Below are 12,221 nucleotides of genomic sequence, written 5' to 3'. Positions count from 1 at the left end.
AAAACAACTAGATATCCACAGGCCAGAATCTATCCACATCAGTCACTCTAAGTCACTTTCCCACTGGATTTGCTCATCCTGAACTCTCACTCCTCTGCCCACCTGTGGCAGAGACTGGTTGGCAGTTCACCAAACCCACTTTTCTTTCCCCCTCGGCACCCAGCTAATTTCCCAGTCTTGCCCTGCCTGCAGTCAGGTCGAGTCATATGCCCAAGTTCGTGCCAGTGGAATGTGGGCAGAAGTGATGTATTCCACTTCCAGGACTGGCCCATAAAAACCTCCTGGATGCTCCCCTCTCCCTCCCACCCCCCACTCCCATCTGTTGTTCTGCTTGCTACCTGCTGCCGACCAGGGTAACTGTGGGTGTCAAGTGTAAAGATGAAAGATGGCAGTCTGGGTTGCTGAACCATCTACCTCTGCCATACCCTCACCCACCTCTGGCAGGATTTCACATGAGTGAGAAAGAAACTTCTATTGTGTTACCACCATGATTTTCTATCTGTTATGAGAGCAAATATTTCCTTAACTAGTATACTTCCATTCCACACGCGTCATTGTGTTTTCTCTTGCGTGAGCTCTTTAGAAACAATTTCGGCTTCTTGGAGAAAGCACATTATATAAGAACAACAACAATCACCAGACAGTATTGGTGTGTGTTATAGTGGTGATGGGGTAAGTCTGGAGTCAGACAGACCAAGAGCTCAGGGTTCCCATCCTGGCTCATAACTGACAGATGGTCTTACTTCCTTGGGAAGGTTACCTTTGTGTCTCTAAGCCCATCTGTTCATCTATAAGAGGGACAGAATCAAGGACTTGACTGAGTAGCTGTGAGGAACAGAGTTGATCACATGTAGAGCACCTGCTCTCGTTTCCTTGCCACCGTCTCTCTTTAAATGACAATTTATACTGTGACTGCTCTTTGAAATAAAGCATGTCTTTCAATCAAACCCAAGAAAGGTTATTCCACTTCACTGCTGCTTTTACCTAAGCCTTATCATTATGAGACATGATACTCTGAAAACGAGTCCTTTTTTTCCTGTCTCTAATGTGCTTTTAGATAGCGGTTTAAAAGGATGGGGAGGTGGGGAGCAGAGGACGGATTGTGAGTTTTGTGCAGGGCTAGGGGGAGGAAAGAGAGTCCCTTTGCATCAAAGTCAGTGCTACAAGGGATCCACTACAACCAGCCGGATAGTTCAGTCCCGCGAGACTGGTCTGAATGAAGCCTTCCAGCAGCTTGAAGCACCCACTGTCTCAGCAGCATGCAGCTCTCGTGTACAAGTCATTAGCATTCGAACAAATCCCTAACGTGGCTCCCTACTTTTCACTGAACTATTTATCTAACTTCTTCATCTGCAGCAATTAACCTGTAGGAAAGGGATAGCCAGTCAAAAGAGTTCAGACAGTCTGCATATGGCAGCTTTACAACCATTTCATAATTGTTTCTTGAGTACTTAGGAGTGGGCCCAGACTGAGATCTAGAGATAAAGCCCTGCTCTGGGAATGGTGGTACCTCGGGGCCTGAAAGTGTGCCCTGGGATTCACATCCTATCCCTGGGGATGGCCTCTTCATGTTCTGCTGCTCTATCCTGGGTGGCTGGGCCATGAATCAGAGGAGAGCATGGCCTGGGAGAGGGAAGCCAAGGTTTTTTGTTTTTTTTTTAATGTTTATTTATTTTTGAGAGAGAGACAGACAGAGTGTGAGCAGGGGAGGGGTGGAGAGAGAGGGAGACACAGAATCTGAAGCAGGCTCCAGGCTCTGAGCTGTTAGCACAGAGCCCGACGCGGGGCTCAAACCCACAAACCATAAGATCATGACCTGAGTGAAGTCAGATGCTTAACTGACTGAATCACCCAGGCGTCCCAGAAGCCAAGGTTTTATTCTTGGATTGCTCAACTGTGTGGTGTCACGATTCTCAGTGAAGCATAACTCAAGCAATTTCTTACAAATAATATCTAAATTTAGCTAGTGATTTCCTTTTTAGAATGAAAATAATGGTAGAACAAAGAACGAGAAACGTTAGCTTAGTGGAAAATAGCAAAGAAAATGGCAGACAGTGTGTAACAAGAAGGGGCCTGGGAGTTGTAATTTGACCCAACTGTACCAGCCCACCTTGACTGCCTCGTCTCAGAGCTCTGGCATGCATAAAACTAGTGCTTGATTACACAGATCTGGACTTTTTCCTTTCTCAGGTTAACCTAGAACAACATTTATGTCCTTTAAGGCACTGACTATGTCTTCATTTTACAGATGAAGAAACTGAGGCGCAGGGTAGTGGACTGACATACAACAGTTAGGACTAGACCTCAGATCTCTCGGCTCAAACTCTGTCCATTCTCCTACAACAGTGGTTCTCAAACTTTAGCAGCCACCAGAATCACATGGAAGGCAGGTTAGAATACAGACTTCTGGGTCCTATCCCAGGGGTTTCTGACCCAGTCGGTCTGAGGTAAGGCCTGAAAATTTGCACTTCCAACAAGTTTCCAGGTAATGCTGATGCTGCTGGTCTGGGACCACACTTTAAGAACCACTGTACCATATCATATCTAATCAGTTTAACCAAATCCCCTCGAAGACTATAGCTCTTCAAATTCTGAACTGGTTTTTCCTTCTACCCATCCCAAACGCTATGAGCATGTAAAACGTGGCTAAAGTGATTGGCTTGGTACAATGATTCAGATTTTCCTGAGGTCATGGGCCAGTATTTCTACGTTGGCTAGGTTACATCCAGTGACTCTGGTTGTTGCAGAGGCTCTGTACCCCACAGAAATCAGACACCTACCCTAAATGAAAGGAGGAATATCTTTCAGGGAAAACCTCTTTCAGAGAAAGCCTGCATTGTGTTTAAGAAAATCTGAGGGGCCAGTGAGCAAGGCAATATGTCATGGTGGTTGAGCACACGGTCCTGAATCAGCTAGGCCTGGGTTTGAGTCTTGGCTCAGCTACTTGCTACATAGATAAGCTTGGACACGCTATGATCTAAGATTCAGTTTCCATACATGCAAAGCAGGGATAATAAATACCCACTATTATTGTAGGCTTGGAGGAAAAGACTACTCTGGTGCTAGAAGTTAACACAAGCTCAACGAGAGCGTTATTTATTAGTGGCAAAACCAATTATAATCAGGATGCCATTTAACGAATTTTTTACTTTGTGGGAAGTGCTGCGCTGAGTGCTTAACGTGGATAATTTCATTTAATTCCCACACCAACCCCCATTTTGCAAATGAGGAAACCGAGGTGCAAAGTGGTTAGTTAACTCGTTCGAGGTCATGTATCTTGACCTTGGTTTTGAATTCAGTGTGTTTTTTTAATGTTTACGTATTTATTTTGAAAGAGAGCACAAAAACAGGGGGAAGGGCATAGAGAGAGGGAGAGAGAATTCTAGGCTCCATGCTATCAGTGCAGAGCTCAACATGGGGCTTGATCTCACGAACCTCAAGATGATGACCTGAGCAGGAAGCAAGAGTTGGATGCTTAACTTACTGAGCCACCCAGGTGCCTCCAGGTAGTCTGAGTTTAGAGCCACCACTCTCAACCACCCAGGTAAGCTGCTTGAAGCCTACCATAAGTGTAGCCTGCTTACATTCATGCTTTTTGGCATTAGGGAGTAGGAAAGTGGGAGGGACACATGAGTAGCAAAGAAAGTTTCAACCTTCTTTGTTAACCAACTTCTTATCGTCCTGGGCCCTCTCATGTCACCTCCTGACTCCAAACAAATATTTCGGGGTAGGTGCTGTTTGTGACATGGTTGAAACGATGATTGTCAAAGGAAGTAAGGAAAACAGATGGACATGGATAATCCACAAACTAGTAAGTTCCAAAGATAGTAAAAATGGGAAGCAACTATAGCATAGAAAAGGCAAAAAGAAGAAAATCTTTCGCCATTGTTATTATAATAGTAGCAAATGCAGAAAAAAACGGATCAATTCCTAAAGAGGGAGAGAATGCAAAGCTTTGGCAAGAGAGTCTGATGTGGGTGTATCTGACCACCAGAATGCACCAACGGTTTTAGAATAAATTTCTCTTTCCAATCTACTTATGAAGACATAGTGGGTCATTACAATCTACTTGCAAATACATAGGGGGTCATTAGAATAGAAATACTATTTCTCAGAATATTTGTAGCTGATGTTAGAATTTTTAATTTCCTCCCAAAGACTCTATCTACCAACCATGAGAACCCAAGGGCATGCCCGTTACCTGTTTTTCCAACGGGACAGGGATTTGGAGGGTCCGGGTAACCCTGGTCTTCACTAAAGTCCTTAGGAATGTTGTCGCCAGTCAACTCTGCCACAATGTTTGGGATGTTGCCAAAAGGACCCAAGTGCTGAAGACCTTCATGAGCTCCACCTGCCAGGGAATCAGAGTAGTTTACTTCAATGCAATTAAATTCATTTCAACTAATATTTACTCAGGCATACCATACAGGCAGAGCACTGTGATCCATGCTGTAGAGGGAGAGAACAGGAATCAAATAGCTCCTGCCCTTTAAGGCTTACAGCATTAGTTGTAGAAACAGACACCTGCTGCATGTGTATCATTTTTATACAAGGCACACGAGATACCATAAGAGAAGTGTTAATACAGGACTATGGGAGCATAGTTAAGGAAGAGTTTCATTTGGCTGATAGGATGGGGAGGGCTTCTTAAACCAGTTGGAACTTGGGTGACATTTGGTGACAGGGTAGGGGAAGAGAAAGGGAAAGAGAGGCAACTGCATCCAGGTATGAGAACAGGCTGAAAGACAACACATTTCCAAAAAAATAAAAATGATATGAAATAAATGAAATGAAATGAAATAAAGAAAAAAAGTCACTGTCCTCCTGCCATTGTAGAACCATTTATTTTTTTAAAAATTTTTTTTGTAGAACCATTTAAAACTTGTTATATTTATTCCAATCCTTTCTCCTCTGCATATCTTTTTATATATAAGTGTGTATTCATTTTTCATTTAATATTAAAGCACTAGCATCATCCCATGTGGCTGCATGGTCTCTAGTCACATAATTATAAGTGGCTATGTTGTTTTTTATGCAGTGGCTCTACCACAACATATTAATCATTCCCCTGTTGTGGGAAATTCAGTATTTCCCAATTTACTCTTAGGAATTTAATTTTTTCCATATTTTGGATTAATTTTTCTCAGGATAGATTCCCAGGAGTCAAATTACTGGGTCAAAGGCTATAAATATTTTTATGGCCCCTTATATCATATTGCCAAGCTGTTTTCCAAAAAGGAGGTACCAATTTATAAAATAACATCAACAAAATATAAGAACACCATTTTTAACATCTCTACCAGCATTGAGTTTTATAAAAATAATTTTTGTTTTTCTTGCTAATTTAAAAGGTGTTTAGAAAAACCACTGTCTTATTTTGAATGTCTTTGATTGCCAGCTCAAATATATTTCCATGTGTTTATTTATGAGCTCTAATTTCTTCATGCAAGTTGTCTGTTAGCTCTTGGAATATTAATGTTTCTCTTATCAATTTGCATGAAAACGTTACATAATAAAGGTGACAAGACATTGGCTGTTACATTCCCTGCAGCACTTCCCCATTTTGTCTGACTTTGAATTCTGGTTATTACATATTGCAATATTTTGCAAACATAAGCTTTTAATATTTATGTCATCAGATTTACTGCTGTTATTCTCCTTTGTGATTTCTTCTTGACCTTTTAAATTTACAAAGTCGTTGTCCTTTCAGAAGTACTACCAAAATTTGGGTATTTTAGTTTTTCTAGTTTTTACATTAACTTTTTAGTCCTTACGTGTTTCAGTGCCTATGAAATAAGTAACCAATTATCCCACCTGCATTTGTTAAATAATTCTGCCCTTCCTCACTTATTTCATTCTTTCAACAAATATTTAAGTGCCTCCTTCATAGCAAACCTTCTCTGAGCACCAAGGCACAGCAGTAAATAAAAACAACTTAGACTGTCTAATTTGCTTTACTTATACATAAGGTATGCCAATTTTGAGACTCTTTATCTTCTTGTAGACTTAATATCCTATAAGGTTCAGGAAGCTTACTTTACCAGCACTAAAGCAGACTTTTCTTGGAATGAATTCCTATTTAGTAATTTTATTGGGACATAGCTCTCTTAATGACTTGTACATCCTATACATGAAGAGCCAAAAGGTGCCTTGGTTGGTGTGCATGAATTTAGTACCAAAATCAGGCTACAAGAGTCACACTTGTACCTCCAGAGAGGACAGTCTTGCCAATAGGTTATATTGTTTCAGTCCAGTTGGATGAGGCACCCTTTTCCCCTGGAGGAGCTGTGCCAAGGTTATTGCTTTGACACTTTTTTTTTTTTTTTTTTGCTTTTTTGACTGAACCAGCTCCCCTATGGAATGACACATTTTTTTCTTTGGAAATACTAATATATTCAGTACAATCATGGTTAGATCTTAGTGTCTTAGGAATCACACTGTCTTTGAAGTGACTTTGTATTACTCTGTCTTAATTCATTACGTCTGATTAAAGTTTATCCTTAAAAGGATAATTGTACCTCCTTTAATTTCAAATTCCTCTAGCCCCCAAATATAGATATCATCACATGGCTGGATTGTTTCATTTACATTTATATTATAATTCATTATTTTGTAATGAGAATGAGTAGCCTGCAAAATTTCTGCATTAAAAAAACATATTTTTAAAAAAATATCCATGTAAATATTTAAAATGAGATGTATTTTTATATCTATCATAATCTGATGGCTTAACCCATCCTACTCTGATGGTTATGTGTTAAAATCTATTACCAATAAATCTCTCAATCTCTTATTGCGGTTTTTGCTTAGCATTTTGATGCTGTGTTAGTTGCCACATTCGAGAACATAAATTCTTATTTTAATTGTGTTATTAATTGGCTGTTAAGTAAAAAATTAATTCACAAATCATCTTTCTTCTATTATCATTGCCACTCTCATTCTGTTGTTTTGCTTGGTAAATCTTTGATCATCCTTTTATTTGTAACTTTATGTATCTTTCTGGTGGTTTTTCCAAGTCTTGTTGTGATGCCTGCCTTCAGAGACATTCTAGGGATTTATATTTATTATCCCACATTAACCCAAGACTTGCAAAAGGTCCAACGGACAGCACAGTACACTTGGTACTGATATATTTGAAGCTTTGTACGGTCTTGGCAATGGAGCCACCCTGTGCTCGCCATAGGGCATGCTTTCTGCTGTGTGAATACATGTCTCAACTTTTGAAAGCACCCTAGCCTTAAGTGCCAGGAATTATCCAACTTGGCTTAAGGGAGAATACATGTCTTCTTAATGCTCCATTAGTAATTAATGAAGGAAGCAAACACAGTTTCCTTTATGGAAGGCCTGCCAAGGCTCTGTTTACCTCTGTGCACCAGTGCCATTAAAATGAATGCAGCACTTGTTAGGAAGCAGATGTTCAGCACCAAGCAGATACATTATAACACAGGCTCTTTTAAAACTACATTTAATGACATCGAATCAAGAAACACTGAGGTAGGGACTGTGGGAGATACATGGAAGCAACAAATGCTATATTTTGCTCTCCAGGAGCTTAAATGTTATAGACAAGAAACCACAGATAGGAAATAATTAGAAAAATGATATAGCTGAGTTTGCAACCAAATGCTAGTTATCTGGTTCATTATGTTTAGATTATGTTAATTTATTTTACCTGAAACCAGGTCAATTAACACGTTATGATGCGATGGATGCTATTTCTTCCATCTGTCGTAGTTTCAACCAAACACATATATTTTTTTAAGTTTATGGGGGGGGGGGGGGCAGAAAGAGAGAGGGAGAGAGAGAATTCCTCTCTCTGGAGAGGAGAGAGAGAGGTTCCATGCTGTCAGCACAGAGCCAGATTCAGGACTCAAACTCAAGAACTGTGAGATCATGACCTGAGCTGAAATCAAGAGTTAGATGCTTAACCGACGGAGCCACCCAGTTGCCCCCCAAACACATATTTCAAAATCATTAGTCAGTTTTAAGAATATGTATTGAGCACACACCACATATCAAGACTTGGACTAAAAGTGCTGGAAGGTCAGTGATGAACCAGGCAAATGTGGGTCCTGCTTTCACAGAGTTTACAGATGACAAAAGATACACAAAGAAGGACACCCTTGAAATGCAGGATTGTAACGCACTCATAATGTAACTGGGATACAGCAAGATGTCACGCATATGACAAGAGAAACATCTAACCCACATGTAGGACACGGATGACTTTTTTGCAGGAAGGAACACACCACTGGTTATGTTAGGTGCTGTTGAACACGTAAATGTAAAAGACATGGTTCAAGCTCTCTAACTGGTTCTTCATTCTAGGTTCTTCAAGGCTACCACAATAAACAGTGATCTACAATAAGATACATCCCTTGACATAATTCATTATGGTATAAACTTCAAAAGAGGTGAAATTCAGGAAACAGGGAATCCGCCAGGAAAACATCCATGGAAGAGGTGACCCTTGAGTTGATTCATGAAAGACAGGATCCATCCTTGCAGGTGGCAAAGGAAAGACCACAAATGACAACACAGAAATAGGTGCAAGCAAAGAATGTTTGAACATCAGTGATGAGCACTATTGGGGAAGGGAGGAGCTGGATGGGAGGGGAGAAGGCCGATGCCAAGCAGAAAAGTATGAATTAATACAGCAATAAATAGCAATGACACTTTCTAGGCAGGAGAGCGATATAATAATTGGATGTCACATAGAATGTTAAGTTAGCATCAATTTAAAGCCCTCGCTCCCACCTAAAGGTCATATCAGAATCACACGAGTAATTTTTTAAAAATTCCAATGCCCCCTACGCCAGAACCACTGTATCCAAGTGTCTTTCTGAAGACCACACTATACAAAGGTAGACTGGAAGGAAGTTGAGACGCCCTGCTATAAGGCCATTGCTGAAACTCAGGGGTGAAGCGACGAGGACTAGGGTTAGGGTGGCCACAACATGAGTAGAAAAAAAGAAAGATTTCAAACAGTGCACAAGGGGAAGAGGAGTCAAGAACCCATGAGGTTTCCAAAGTGTAGAGGCCCCCGATTGGAGAAAATAATGCCATCAGCAAAGACACGATCTTTCACTACAGCTTTAAATTTATTTCAGGCAATTAATTAATTCTATCCTGTGATGATACTTAATTTGTCTGTTTCCATCCTAGCACTCCACAAACGTCTCTAGAATAAAGAGAAAATATTTAATTCTTGCCAAATAGGTTTTCGGCTCAGTTTTGTTTATATAAACTTTGCTTCCTTTAATAAAATTGGTACCATGCAGCTGTTTATTCTCAAGCTCTAGGCCATCAGTAGATTTTCTTTGCATTGTTATGGCAGTAAAGTGTCAGTCAGCTGTACTGTTCAGGGGCAATGGAAGCAGAGAGTGGGGAAGAAGGAGAAGACGACCCAGGTTGGTCTGATCCGGGCCAAAGCTGTTAAGTCTCCTTCTTGGACTGTGTTGGAACTCTGCATAAAAATCTGTGGAGGCACTTTTCCACATCTTGGGGGATTTCTCTAACAGCTTTCAGCTCTTTTCTGCATCCCCTGCCTTGTGCCTGGTTTCTCCCTCCTCTGTACGTCGCTTTTAGACTGGCAATTCTCTTGTTTCATTCAGTTGGCTTATCTGGTCAACCTCATCTCTGCTTTCCCCCCATGGACTTGTGCAATGTCAACATGGCAGCTCTCAGCAAGACTCCCGAAGACCACCAGCTGGGCCCCGCACCTCCAATATTCGTTTATCCAGGAAAGGTACTAGCTTTCTTTCTGGTTAATTTAAAACAGCCCTCCAAACAGTCATGGGCTTTTTTTGTTGCATCAGTTGAGTTGTTGAGTTGTTTAGTTATAGTGTAAATCTCTGGTATCACACCTTACCTTGAGGTCATTTGACTTTCCTCAATGTCATGCATTAAACAAAACAAAACAAAACAAAACAAAACAAAAACCTGAGTGAAGTTTCCAATTATTGTGACATCTTACACATCTTCTTTCCTGGAGAATGTGGTTTTCCATATAGTATCTACATCACTGAAGCATCCCCTTGTTAACATCCAGATTCATTTATTTAACCATTTTAAAGGAAAATGTTCACTATGAATTTTAGGTAAAGACTTTAAACAGTGGCCTTGGAATGTGACTTTCCCTCCTCTTGATAATTTGGGACCATCATTGTCAATATCAATGACTATATTGTGATACAACAGAGTGTGTTCTCAGAGTAAGGAAGTGCGCACAGGGATATCACCCTACTACACGGTCCCAGCTGCTGTGGCTTTTACAGCTCTTCATCTCCTCCCTCCTTTGTAAGCTGTTAATGCTAGTCGTCCCAGATCCTTTTCACAAGGAAGTATATATGTATATAAATAAAGAGCGGGCCTACATCCTGCAAATTCCCTTTTCTAATTTGCTTTACCGCACACGTAAATCACGTGTGGATCTTCTCAAAAAGCAGGTTCTGATGAACAAGGTAGGGTGGGGCCTGAGAGCATATTTCTAACAAGCTCCCGGGTAATGATGATGTTGTCAGTTCACACATGACACTTTCAGTGATGAGCGGCTAGAAAGAGAGCCAGACTTATTCGAATTATACATAAAATAAGATTAAATTATCTCTGATAGACAGTCACAGAATTTGTGACATCCAGGGTGGCTGCTGTGAGGCATCTAAAGTCCACTTGAGATTTCAGATAAAAAAGCTGTGGCTACTGTTGACATCCTTTTATTGAAAGTTTTATTCTAATTATAGAGGCATTTGCTCACATTTCGTAAGGAAAGGATCCCACTGCACCCTTTCTCATTCAACGAATCCTGTGAAAATTAGAAGTCAATACTTTGGTCTTGAAGGGAAGTTCTCACAAGTGATGTCCTTCACAGAGCCTGATGCCCTCACACCAAAATCCAAGAGTCCCTCCTGGCTGGAACTGGTGGGCACAGTTTTGGTAAGTCAAGGTCAGACTTGAAGAAGATAAATGGGGTCCTACACCACTATTGCTTTTGGGTACCATTAGGGTTTCAATAGTTTCAAAGTACTTTTATATCCTCATTAAAAATGTTTCAGTGAGGTAAGACAAGAATTACTACTCATAACTGAGAAAGCGAGTCCTAGGAGACCGTTACGTGCCTGAAGTCACTCAGCAAGTTGGTGCTATTTGAAGACTGGGACCCCAGCACTGTTCCCACTCCACCGTGGCATCAGGGGAGCCCCTCAAAGGCCCTATGCAGCCATTCCATACCCTTTACAGGGGATTTTCATCTTCCCAAGATCAGCTCTAGCTCCAGAGAAGTAGTTGGGAGAATGACCTGTCAGAATAACAGGGACCACTCTCATGTTTTCTGGCTCCCTCTGGGGCTCCAAAGGGTCAGAGACCAGGGGGTGTCATCTTCCCACCACAGCCGGGCCCCAGCAGAACGACTCCAGGATGGGGAGCCAACCGTGGTCCTCGCTCCTGTGGTTCGGAGGTGTCTGTGCCAGCCTTGTGCCAGGGGTTTAGGGCCTCGAGATGCAGCCCCTGCCCTGCGGACTCTGCCTCACAATTTGGTAACACCATGACAGACTCACAGCCGGCGGTGTCCCCTGTGGCCCCACCCGCCCGCAGTGCCACACCAGGGCTGCCTGTGGACCCACACCACCGGGCATCCATGCTGGGCAATAAAGGAGACTTGTGGCTGGGCAGCCTGGTGCCAAGGAGCCTGTCAGCCACCTCATAAAAAGGCAGCTCCGTGAGCTGCGTCTGGCAGGGAGTGGGCACGCTCTCCTGAATACCAGCCATTCAGCTGAAGGGACAGGAGCCAGCAGTTTTCACTTAGGTCACCACAAACAGCAGACGCTAAAAATACCCTGCGGTCTGGGCCTTCGTTCCTCCTGCGTGTCCCCATACATCATTTACAAAGCCACCACCAGTTTTTCTCTTGTCAGTGGTCTGGGACACAGAAGCATCACATAGGTGATTCCAGTGAAAGCTGCCTGGCTTTGGTTTTCCCCCACACTCCTGATTGAGAGCGGGGCTGGAGGAAGGCAGAGTAAAATGGGGCACATGTGGAGTGGAACCTGGCTTCCGAGACCGCAGGGCAGGCATGCAAAGGGAGGATGCGGGACACGGCCAGCGTGCAGCACCAAGGTGGCCACGAGGGGACAAAGAGAAGCCCGCATCCTCGGAGATCCTGAGGGCCACCCTGAGGAAGGGCCTGCAAGATTTGTTTCGTTCCCACATTTGAGGCAAATACA

General features: G+C 42.2%; 1 protein-coding gene across 2 annotated transcripts in view; it reads right to left on the bottom strand.

Annotated features, from left to right (window-relative positions):
• Positions 1–12,221, bottom strand: part of SCG5 (secretogranin V) — a 59,894-nt gene that overhangs the window by 11,550 nt on the left and 36,123 nt on the right. For both annotated transcript variants that reach the window (XM_047862677.1, XM_047862676.1), the window contains exon 3: positions 4,202–4,351. In XM_047862677.1, coding sequence (XP_047718633.1) covers positions 4,202–4,351 — 150 coding nt within the window. The remainder of the gene's footprint in view (positions 1–4,201; positions 4,352–12,221) is intronic.

The sequence above is a fragment of the Prionailurus viverrinus genome, chromosome B3 (assembly GCF_022837055.1).
Source record: "Prionailurus viverrinus isolate Anna chromosome B3, UM_Priviv_1.0, whole genome shotgun sequence".
Lineage (NCBI taxonomy): Eukaryota > Metazoa > Chordata > Mammalia > Carnivora > Felidae > Prionailurus > Prionailurus viverrinus.
The sequence above is the reverse complement of the archived record's forward strand: the minus strand, read 5'-3'. Positions and strand labels throughout refer to the sequence as shown.